The 12,137-nt window shown below is 40.9% G+C and overlaps 1 protein-coding gene across 2 annotated transcripts in view; it reads left to right on the plus strand.

Annotated features, from left to right (window-relative positions):
• Window positions 1-6,080, plus strand: part of klf4 (Kruppel-like factor 4) — a 9,038-nt gene extending 2,958 nt beyond the window's left edge. For both annotated transcript variants that reach the window (XM_017721067.2, XM_017721068.2), the window contains 2 exons: window positions 1,008-1,172; window positions 5,075-6,080. In XM_017721067.2, coding sequence (XP_017576556.1) covers window positions 1,008-1,172; window positions 5,075-5,250 — 341 coding nt within the window. In that variant the 3' untranslated portion in view covers window positions 5,251-6,080. The remainder of the gene's footprint in view (window positions 1-1,007; window positions 1,173-5,074) is intronic.
• Window positions 6,081-12,137: the final 6,057 nt, after the last annotated feature.

Genomic DNA, 12,137 nt, shown 5'->3' on the forward strand with positions numbered 1-12,137 from the left:
TAGTACAACTATTACATACAATAAATCATACAAAAGTCCAGCCTTAAGACCATTTAGAACAAGCTTTGTGGCTTTTTTCCTCAAACGAAATGCATTTGCAGAACCTAAATGTGATAAATAGGCTGAATCATGTAAAAAGATGCTTTTTGAAATAAAAGATATTGTTTACAAGGTTTGAAAATGTTCACGCAGCAAAGGTTGGAACAAAATGCAAGAAAAATGACCTTTTCTTTAGTTCTGGCTCTTTGAAACAAGTGTAGAAGATGTAAACTTTCACTTGTGTTTATAAGCAGATATATAGATATTTGATATGTTTCATATTATAAATTGAACGTGATGACGAGTCAACACTGTTCACACGAGTTAACTTCATGCTTTTTGAGGGATAAAGGTACAGATGTGATGTCTGTTTAGTAAGTAACTCAAAAAACTGACCATATGATTAAAATATTGCTGCCATCTGAACAAAAAAACCTATGTCATTTTTTTCATTTTTCAGTTTTTGAGATCATTTGAAAATGCATGTTGGCCTTTACATGGTGTGTTAATTTCATGATGAACAGACCAAAAGAAACGGTCCAAAATGACTTGGGGGAAACGTCCGGTTCCATTGACTCGCATTAAAAGTAAAGTAGGTTTTTTCCTCCTCCTGTAAAATTCTCATTTCGGAGATTGGAGGTTTTGTTCCGACAGCAGTGATATGTATCTCATATGGAATTTGTTATGTTATTGTGCATCGTATAAGACATGTGAACACAACAGTGACCGTTAAAACGTTGAATTCACTGATCTGCAAACATGTTAAGAGCATGTAAAACACAGATTATTGTTCTGGTAACTATTAGAAGTTTAACAAACTCAAATTTCAAGGCCGACTGTTTGATGTTAAAACTGGATTATTTGCCACAGTGTGAACGCTACACATTATGAACTGAACGGGGGTGGTGATTTATCTAGAACAGTCTCTCGAGGTCACACTGACCCTCCCCTCTCCCTCTCATCCACAGAGATGATGCCGCCGGCCGAGTGCCTCCCGGAGGAGCCCAAGCCCAAGCGGGGCCGGCGCTCTTGGCCGAGGAAGCGGATCGCCACGCACACCTGCGACTATGTGGGCTGTGGGAAGACATACACCAAGAGCTCACACCTGAAGGCGCATCACAGGACACACACAGGTCAGTGCAGTGACCTCAATACCGGCCACAGCGGCCTTTTAGACTCTTTCCGAATTTTTTTCATCAAACTTTGAATCAATTTTAATAATAAAGAACCAGTTTTGTTGAAAATGATTGTTATGATGCTGTTATTCTGTAAGGTGGTTCTTTAATGGTTCTTTAGAAATGACTAAACAGTAAAGGGTTCCTCAGATTGATGGAGATTTGTGGAAGATGGAAGATGGTTCTATATAGAACGTTTTCAAAAAGGGTTCTAGCACACAAACAGGTGCTTCTACTGTGATGACGTCAAGCCTGCAAAATAGAAGAACCCTTTTTGGTGCTATATAGAACCCTTTATAAAAAGGTGCCGTATATGGTTCTATACAGAACTCCCATCATTCTCCCTTCAAGAACCATAGAACCATATGTGTTCTATATAGAACCTTTTTCAAGAACCTTTGGAGAACCAAACTCTTTAAGAATGCATCATTTCAAGCTTGTAACAATAGAAGAACCATTTTTGGTGCTATATAGAACCCCTTACAAAAAGGTGATGTTTATGGTTCTTTACAGAACGTTCTCCCATCAAGATACACCAGTCAATGCAAAGTATTCTTTAAGAGTTCATATAGAACCATTTTCAAGAATCTTTGAAGAACCATCATTTTTAAGAGTGTTTGATGTTGAGCTTGTAACAATAGAAGAACCCTTTTTGGAGCTGTATAGAACCCTTTTAACCCTTCAGAAAATTCTCTGTCACGATACAAAGAACCTGTTAATCATGTAAAGGGTTCTTTGAGAGTTCTTGGTTCTATATAGAACCATTTTCTTTACTAAAGAACCCATGAAGAATCATCTTTATTAAAAGTGCACTGCTGAACTGAGACTGAGGAGAGCAACTGAGAGAGAGAGAGAAATGACAGAGCACAAGTAAGAGACGGAAAGAGAGAAAGAAAAGAAAGAGAGAGAGAAAGGACACAAGGAGAGAAAGAAGAGAAAGAAAGAAAGAAAAAGACAAAAGAGTGAAATAAAAAGAAAAGAGAGAAATGAAAAAGAGAGGGGGTGAAAAGGAGAGAGAGATACAGAGTTCCTCTGAGAGAGAGAGACCTAGAGAGAGAGAGAGACCTAGAGAGAGAAAGAGAGAGACAGAGAGAAAGAGAGAGAGAGAATGAGAGAGAGAGAGAGAGAGAGACACATAGAGAAAGAGAGAGAGACACATAGAGAAAGAGAGAGAGAGAGACACATAGAGAAAGAGAGAGAGACAGAGAAAGAGAGACATAGAGAAAGAGAGAGAGAGACACAGAGAGAGACAGAGAATTAGAGAGAGAGAGACACATAGAGAAAGAGAGAGAGACACACATAGAGAAAGAGAGAGAGACAGAGAAAGAGAGAGACAGAGAGACATAGAGAATGAGAGACAGAAAGAAAGAGAGACAGAGAGAGAGAGACATAGAGAATGAGAGAGAGAGAGATACATAGAGAAAGAGAGAGACACAGAGAAAGAGAGAGAGAAAGACAGACCGAGGGAGAGAGAGAGGGGGGGGTTGTAGCTACAGTGTAAACAGGCTGATGACGATCCTCCTCAAACACTAACGACACAAACACGATCGGTTTACTCTCCTCCACTGACCGACTGGATCGGCCACTTTCCCTGCTGCACTGTCGTTTTTGTTGGGGCCCCCCCTCCCGCGCCTCCTCCCCCTCCCCGCGCCTCCTCTCCCACTCTCTTCTCCTTATGTATTGAGCTTTTTCTCCCTCAGATCCAGTTTTGCTGCTCAGATCAGGTTGTTTTACGTTGACGTGCGTGTGACACTTTATCATCAGGTCAGAGTCCACTGACCGCTGGGTGATCACCGCAGTGACACGAGAGCGAAGCATAAAATATGATATAAAACTGTCATTCTCGCCTTAATTTTGTTAGACTTTTAATACAAAACGTGCTAAAACAAACATGACACGTCTTAAAAACGCAGGCGATTGAAATGAACCGTCCCGATTAATCGCATCATTTGTGGGGTTAATCGCGATTAATCGCCTTTATTCACTGAAATTTGAGTCAGCTCACATTTAAAAGCTCTACGTTTAGTTGTAGCTACACGAGCGGAGCAAAAAGGCTTCATCAGTCCGAGGCAAAGCAAGTCTCTCCAAAACGGGAACTTTACAGGAGAGAACCAAAACATTCAGTTCTTCTGGAAGTCAATGGGAAAAGATTTTATTCCAAGCGGATTACAGAGACGCGGCAACACATCAGACCTGAAAACACATAGAACCGGACTGCAACGTTGAACGTACCAGACTCAGGTTTTCAGCATCAAACAGAAACACAGTGAGGCAAAAATGGCCCTCAAAGAATTTTCTTATTTTCAGATTGACGGAGAATCCGTTATATATGGTTCTATATAGCACCCAAAAGGGTTCTTCTGTTGTTATGATATCAGGCTTGTACACTTTTCAACTATAATGATTCTTTAAGGGTTCTTTAGTAAAGAAAATGGGTTCTTTGCATCATGAAAGGATTCTTCAGATTAGTGGAGAATGTGCTGTAGAAGGTTCTATATAGCACCAAAGAAGGTTCTGCTATTCTAACAATCTTGACATCATAACAATAGAAGAACCCTTTTGGGTGCTATAAAGAACACTTTTCAAAAAGCACATTCTCTGTTAATCTGGGTCTTTGGGTTTTTTAATGGTTCTACATAGAACCTTTATCTTTACTAAAGAACCCATGAAGAACCATCTATTTAAAGAGTGTATGCAATGGCAGAGGTGCTGTATAGAACCATATACAACATATTCTCTATCAATCTGAAGAACCACTTCACCATGTAAAGAAAGCGTTCATAGCTCTATATAGAAACACTGTCTTTACTAAAGAACCTTTGAAGAACCATCTTTTAAAGAGTGTATGCAATAGCAAAGCCCTTTTCGGTGCTACAGAGAACCATATACAACACATTCTCTATCAATTTGAAGAACCATTTCACCATTAAGCATGGTTCTGGTTCTTTGAGTGTTCATTGCTTTATGCTGAACAACTATCTTTACCCTTGAAGAACTTTCTTGTGTACACTCCTAACTAAATGGTTCTTCAAGGGTTCTATATTAAATACAGTGGTTCTATATAGCACTGTGGACACTCAAAGAAGCATCTGAAATAGTTCTCAGGATTGATGGAGAATGTGTTGTATAGAGTTCTATATAGCAACAAAAAGAGTCCTGCTATTGTTACAAGCTTGGCATTTAAGCTTTTGGTGCTATATGGAACCCTTTTCAAAAAGGCTCTACATAGAACCATATACAGCACATTCTCCATCAATCTGAAAAAAACTTTTCACAATTTAATCATGCAAAAAGAACTATTAATAACCTTCTTGTGTACACTCTTTAAAAGGTGGTTCTAGAGTAAAGACAGTGGTTCTATATAGCACCATGGACACTCAAAGAACCATCTGAAATGATCTCCAAATCAGACTGATGGAGAACGTGTTGTATATTGTTCTATATAGCAGCAAAAAGGTTCTGCTATTGTTACAAGCTTGACATTGAATATAGCAGAGACCTTTTTAAAAAGGTTCCACACAGAACCATATACAGCACATCGATTCTTCATCAGTATGAAGAACCGTTTCACCATTTAATAGTGCAAATGGTTCTTTGCGTGTTCATAGCTCTATATACCGTCTTTACTGAAGAACCCTCGAAGGACCTTCTTTTTAAGAGTGTATGCAATGGTGCTCTATAGAACCATGTACAACACATTCTCTCTGAAGTCTGAAGAACCACTTCACCGTCTGAGCAACGGGTTCTTTGAGTGTTCATAGCTGTATATAGAAACACTGTCTTTACTACAGAACCCTTAAAGAACCTTCCTTTGTGAGAGTGTAGGCTAAAGCGCTGACTGTTCTGTGTGTGTGTTCTAGGCGAGAAGCCGTATCACTGTGACTGGGAAGGCTGTGCCTGGAAGTTCGCCCGCTCCGACGAGCTCACGCGCCACTACAGGAAACACACAGGACACCGTCCCTTCCAGTGCCAGAAGTGTGACCGGGCGTTCTCCCGCTCGGACCACCTTGCCCTGCACATGAAGCGCCACCTATAGCCCGTGGCCAGAACGGACCACAAACAGACCAGAAAGGTGCGTTTATATCCCGAAACCACGCGTTGCCTTCGGACAAAAAAGTCAACGGAAAAGAAAGCAAAAGCTCTACGATAGGCTGTGTCATCCACGGCAGACGGCGGCCCCTGGGGGCCAAAAACGTATTTTTAAGTCTTTTTTTTAAGTCATTTATTGTCTGTTGTACTTGTTATTTGTCTTCCAACATAAATGACGACGCAGAGAGAGCGTCTGCGTCCGACTGATCTGGGACAGTTACTGGAAAAGCGCTCGGAGAGAAAAAAACAAACGAGGAGCCGAGAAACACAATCAGACTGGAAATCGATCAATATCAGGGATATCTATATATATGGGATCGTCTATAAGCTGAACAAACACGAGGCCTTTGACTCAGCACACATTCCGTTCGCCACAGTAGAAGAGAAAAAAAAAAAACACTGTTCGAATCCGTTTTTTTGTTGGGGATTTTTTCCGGAATCACTCTCCATTTCAGGTACCGAAGTTCTACAGCGTGTTACAGGATGGTGCTCCGTATATCCAGGTGTTTATTTTGTACTTTTTATTTTTATTTTATTACCTAAAGGTGCCAAAGACGACACCAGATGGAAACCAGAGACTGGGAAGTTTCTTGGGAACCTGTATTTTTATTATTGTGTTTTTTTTTTTTTTTTTAAATCAGGGGATAACGCTCAGCTTCTCCTTGGTGATGGCAATCCTATCTGCACTGTGGCTGTTAGGTGCAATAATTTTGATATAAAATAAGACACTCATATTTTTGTATGAAACAAAAAAAAAAACAAAAACAAAACTAAGTCTGAACAAAGGTTTTTTTTGTTTATAGTCAAATTAATGTAATATAATCTTAAGTTTTGTATATTTGTAAATATTTTTTCCATTTTTTTGTATTTTATGTATGAACGCAATACTGTATAAACAAATAAAGAAAATGTATTTACAATAAGCTTTAAGTATGTGTTTTTGTGATGCCGTTCGGATGTTTTCAGAATGTTTTCATTAATATGAAGCTTATTTTGCTTCGGACGATTGGATAAAATGCTTCTAATATGCTTGCAATAAGCTAATAATCAGTGCGACATTAAGAAGCTTACATAATATTCAGATTTCATCAGATTCTAAAAGTGGAGGCAGATCTTAAGGCAGAGGTCTAGACATGTGGCAAGGAATAAATAGTAAATAATAAATAAATATGCTGTTTTTTATTAGCCATTCTCTTCATTAACAAAGTCAAGTAACCACAAATTTGCCCACTTCGGATTTCAGACTTGTGTCCATCAGGATGCTTTTATTTTGACCTGCCTGTTCTGTTGCATGTCTACTCTTTTATTAGCTAATTTGTCAAAATAAAGGAAAATAAATTTCTCCAATTTTTCAGAACGTCCTCTTAAGTAATTGCTTAAGACGTAAACTGAGTCGTTCAGAGTGGTTTGGTGTGAAATGCTCCGTTCTAGAGAAACTTACCGAGTCTGAATTGTTCACAGTGGTGGTGATAGGAACCAGACATCCACCTCTAAATGCTCCCTCACAGAGAGCTACTACATGGTTATGAATTCACTGCCTGATGACTGAGACGCTGTTCTATGATAGTTTTGAACTTAAACTCCATTCATGGTGGAGGGACACATAACATGCAGGGCGTTATGAGGCAAAATAGTCCCCAAACAAAACGTATTATTGCAGCTTTTTCATGATTTTTCCATCATCAACGTTCCATATAAACTCAGAAGACTCGTGTAGGTTCACTGGTGGTTTGGATAGTAAATAAAATGGCTATATTTGTGACCCCGGTTCCTTTCACCACCACACTAAACCACTCTGAATCACTCTGTTTACACCTCACACACTCAATTATGCAGACATTCTTGAAGAACTGGTTTAATTCCTCTCTTTTTAGCCAGGAAATGCAGTATTTCATATGTGGAGACGGGTGGGTTCAGATCTAGAAAAGGAGGATTAACACGTTTAAACCACGTCAAAGGCTAAAAGCAGCGTTGCAAAACGAGGCCCTGCAGATAATGAGACCCCACCCGAGGCGATGTGAGCGCTTCCGCTAAAAAAAAGGACAAAAAAAACAAAACAAAAAGGGTTGAAAATGCACTTCTAATGTGTCCTGTTGCCATGGCGCCTCTCTTTCACCTGTCAGGCTGAAAAACCAAGAAGGTAAGGGTGTCCCTTTGGCCGCCGTCCAGCTGTGACACCGAATCTGTGCACTAGGCCTCGGCGGCACTTCAGCTCAGCGGCCTCCGTTCAGAGCCAGGAGTCAAGCCTGCGTACGGGTTTGTTTCCTCAGCCGGTGATGCCAAACAGGTCTGGTTAACAGTCGTTTGAGGCTATTTTCTTCTCCAAAGTCCCCCTGGCATAATTAGCAACACCCTTCAGCCTAGTTTCTAATGGACCCTGAAACTGAGCCGGGGAGTTAGCTATGCTAACGTACTTTAGTCCATGTTGGTAGACAGTAGTAAGTCACACAGTGTCAGAAACTGCATAATCAAGACCATTAGAGATACTAAATCTCCACAGAGTCTGAGGGAACTGCTAGCACCATGCTAGCTGGCATTCTGATAAGCTTCCATTCCCTGTTAGCAACATTAGCTTCAACGCTGAACTGGAAGAAGCAAAACTTCAAACGTCTCTGCTAACTGACTACAATTTATTTGGGGTATGAGGTGAAAACGGAGGGAAATTTGATTAGCAAGCTAAATTATAGCACAACTCCAGTGAATATAGCTCCTCTTACACGTTTACAGGTTTACTGTCACTGTCCAGTCGCTGAAGAGGTCAGCTCACCAGCTTCACGTGTGTTACAGAGCGGGGAAACAGCTGAATTACATTAGATTAGATTATATAGGAGAACAGAAGACTGACAGCTGGATCCTTTACTAGCTTTTCACACATGAAAACGCTAAAGTATGTAGCGTGAGAGGAGATTTCAATGCTTTGTGCTCTGCAGTCTGTTCAATGCTGTGCAGACATAACAGAAAATCTGACACGTTATGAGTCCTTCACTTTTCCCAGCATCCTGATTGTCTTCTGTTGATGTGCAGCTTCTTTTTCTATGTGTACAGTTAACGCCCCTTGTTCAGAGAACAGGCCTAAATATGCTAATCTTAGTGCACAATTACTGTTAACTTTGAAATACACCGACAAGGCAAAACATCATGACCACCTCCTTGTTTTTACGCTCATTGTCCATTTTACTTTGTAGTTCTACAGTTACAGACTCTAGTCCATCTGTTTCTCTAGACCCTGTTCTTCAGTGGTCAGGACCCCCATGGACCCTCATAGAGCAGGTACTATCTGGGGACACCTCTGTGTCACTGTTGGACTGAGAATAGTCCACCAACCAAAAATAGCATCCTGTGACCACTGATGAAGGATGACCAACACAAGCTGTCTTTACATCTACAAGGTGGACTGACAAGGTAGGAGTGTATAACACAGTGGACAGTGAGTGGACACACTGTTTAAAAACTCCAGCACAACACACACTGACACACCGCCACCACATCAGTGTTACTGCAGTGCTGAGAATGATCCACCACCCAAATAGTACCTGCTCTGTGAGGGTCCATGGGGGTCCTGACCACTGAAGAGCAGGGTAACAAGGTATCAGAGAAACAGATGGACTACAGTCTGTAACTATAGAACTACAGAGTGCAGCTATACAGTAAGTGGAGCTGATAAGATGGACAACGAGCGCAGAAACAAGGAGGTGATCCTAATGTTATACCTGATCTGTGTGTCTATACATATACTGTATATAGCGGCCCCTAAATATATAAAAGAGTGAAAATATGAATGACTACCAATGTCTCACCGCTTACAGTCCTCTACGGATGCGGAGTGTGGTCAACAATACGGTCAACAGTGCCACCTTCAGGACACCATCTGTTACATCAGGCATGTCGACCTGGGGACCTTCCAGACCAAAATGCTGCAGATCAGCGTTTACCCTCAACTAACGCTCTGAATTCAGTTGACTGGCCTTGCAAATTAGCTGATGAGCTGAATCAGGTGTGATTAATGAGGCAGTGAGCAGAAGTCTGCAGAGTTTTGGCCTGCGAGGACCGGAGCCTGACACAAGTTACACTGCGTACTATTATATAAAACAGGCAGCTCAATTTCTTTTAACAGCACATTTTACTATGAACTCTTTTTACATTATATAATCATTCAAATGTGACTGCATAACTATTTACAGGGGTATTTGCGGGATTCTGGACCTCCTTATGTACATCACAATGTAATTTAATCACACACACCATCTCAGTCCATCTCCTTGTTTCTACATTCACTGTCCATTTGATCAACTCCACTGACCATACAGGAGCACTTGGCAGTTCTACAGTTACAGACTGTGGTCCAAATTTGCTCTTACATGTGTTCTTGAGAGAAGTCCTAAGAAAAGTCTACATCAGATTCATGACGTGAGGGTTTTTTGGTGATGAAAATGGTTCTGTATAGAACCTAGAATGCTTAAAGAACATGTTGCGTGTGTAAAGGACTCTTTGCATGATGAAAGGGTTCTTCAGAATGTGCTCTAGATGGTTTAATATATAGGACCCTTTGGAAAAGGGTTCCTCTATTGCTACAATGTCAAGTTTGTAACAATAGATAAAACCTGGTCCTATACAGAACCAGCTACAGCACGTTCTCCATCAGTCCGAAGAACCATTCCTCCATGCAGAGAACCATCAATCATGCAAAGGGTTCTTTGGGGGTTTGTAGGTGTATACAGATTAATTAGATTACATGACCTTTATTAGTCCCACAACGGGGAAATTTCACCTCTGCATTTGATCCGTGGAGTGAAACACCACATACACACTAGTGAGCACACACACTAGGGGGCAGTGAGCAGACTTGCCCGGAGCGGTGGGCAGCCCTATCTGCAGCGTCTGGGGAGCAGTTGGGGGTTAGGTGTCTTGCTCAAGGGCACTTCAGTCACGTACTGTCAGTTCAGGGAATCAAATGGGGACCTTCCGGTCACAGAGCTGGTTCCCTAACCTCCAGCCCATGACTGCCCCCGGAACCACTGTCTTTACTGAAGACCAATCGAAGGACAGTCTTTTTTAAGAGTGCATGCAAGAAAAAATCCCAGATAAGAAAACAGCGGCGAACGTCAAGATCTTCGTGGGTTTGAACGGTTGGTGAACAAGGCTCAATGAATCTGGGCCTCTGAAATGGCCTGCTCTCTAATTTAGTGATTCATTTCTCTATTGAAATCATGTTTTAACTCCCATTGTCTTTTGCTTCATTTTACTTTTTGCACTTTGAATTTTAACATGAACAAAGTTTCCATTTTCTCATTCTAAAGCACTGAAAGCGGCCACAGTGTGAAAGGTGCTGTATACTTAAACTAGCCTTTGTTTCATTACTTTATTCACGGAGAATACAGTACTCTCAGAAATAAAGGTACTAAACGGTCACTGGGGGGGAACCCTCAAGGGTACATCTCAGTACCTTTAGTCAGGGAACATAACTGAACCATAATCCACTGAAATCTTTGACTGACTCCACACTCCGCCTCGCCTCCAAGCTTTAATTTTACTGTTCCGTTTTAAAACATTTGGTTACGAAAAGGTACAAATACCAACTTTTCACGTGGAAAAACGTATTTAAGGTTCACAGTCAGACCTTAAAACCACTGTTGGAGCTTTGAAGGAACATTGTTTGTACCTTGATGAATGAAAAATGTACCTGCACAGAACCTTTATCGCAGGGTAGAGGGTAGCCTGATTGGCTCAGATCGGAGAAGAGGGTCATGACTTTGGGCTTTTTTTATTGGTTTGTTCTGATGTGAAAAAGTGACAACGCATCTTTTCTTCTTACTGACCCGACTGGATCTGCTTTCCACACCGTTCAGTTGCTTCCAGCCATTTCCAAAAGGTTCATAAAATTACAGCATGATTTTGGCATCATTCATCCTAACAGGCTGCCAAAACAAAACAGCGTCGGTCAGTTCATCACTCCTCACACACCAGCCCATAAAAAGTACGAAAAAGCTGTTCTTCTATTGCTATGATGTCAAGTTTGTATACAAAAGAAGCACTCTTTTCAAAAAGGTTCTAGAAACAACCATCTACAGCATATTCATCATCAATCTGAAGATCCGTCAACATGCAAAGAACCCTTCAAAGCGCTCTTTTAGTGGTCATGGTTCATTTTCGTTACCGAAGAACCCTTGAAGAACCATCTTTGAGAGCGTACTTATCATAGGTATGATTGACAATCAGCTTAATTGCTAAACTTCTATGAAGGTGTTTGTAGTTGTTTCGAAGAACAAACCAGCAACACAAAGCACAGCCGGAACCAGGCAGGTCTAACAGGGTTTTGACTTTAGAAATGCGTCGGTGGGCCACGGGGACGAGCGGATAAGCCTGCCAAAAATCAGAAGACGTTCTAGAGATGGAGGAAAAGTCATCAGATGAGAACAACAATATTTAGGTCAATGACAAGATTTCCAAAACCCTATTAAAAAGGACATGATGTGCATTTTTAGCTGTATATATATAATATACACCTTCCATCTTAAACACAAGGAGTGTTACCAAATCTTTGAATTGCCTGTTTCAGTTATTAAACTATGCTGGGCTGGTTGCCTGACTGGTTGCGCCACCTGACTTTTCAGACTAATTTTAGATTTAACAGGCATCTACTTACACACCTGTAGAGTCCTTTGTCCTTCAACTTGAGTTTATACTCACATTTTATTCAAATGAATAAACACGTATAATAATTCCACACCTTCATGGTTCTCCTGAGGTCGGCCCAGCTAACATGGCAAAACGGAACCGTTCTAAGCACAACTCAAACATCACACTTTTACTGATTCGGTGACCTTGGCATTGTAC

This window comes from Pygocentrus nattereri, chromosome 16, assembly GCF_015220715.1.
Source record: "Pygocentrus nattereri isolate fPygNat1 chromosome 16, fPygNat1.pri, whole genome shotgun sequence".
Classification (NCBI taxonomy): Eukaryota; Metazoa; Chordata; class Actinopteri; order Characiformes; family Serrasalmidae; genus Pygocentrus; species Pygocentrus nattereri.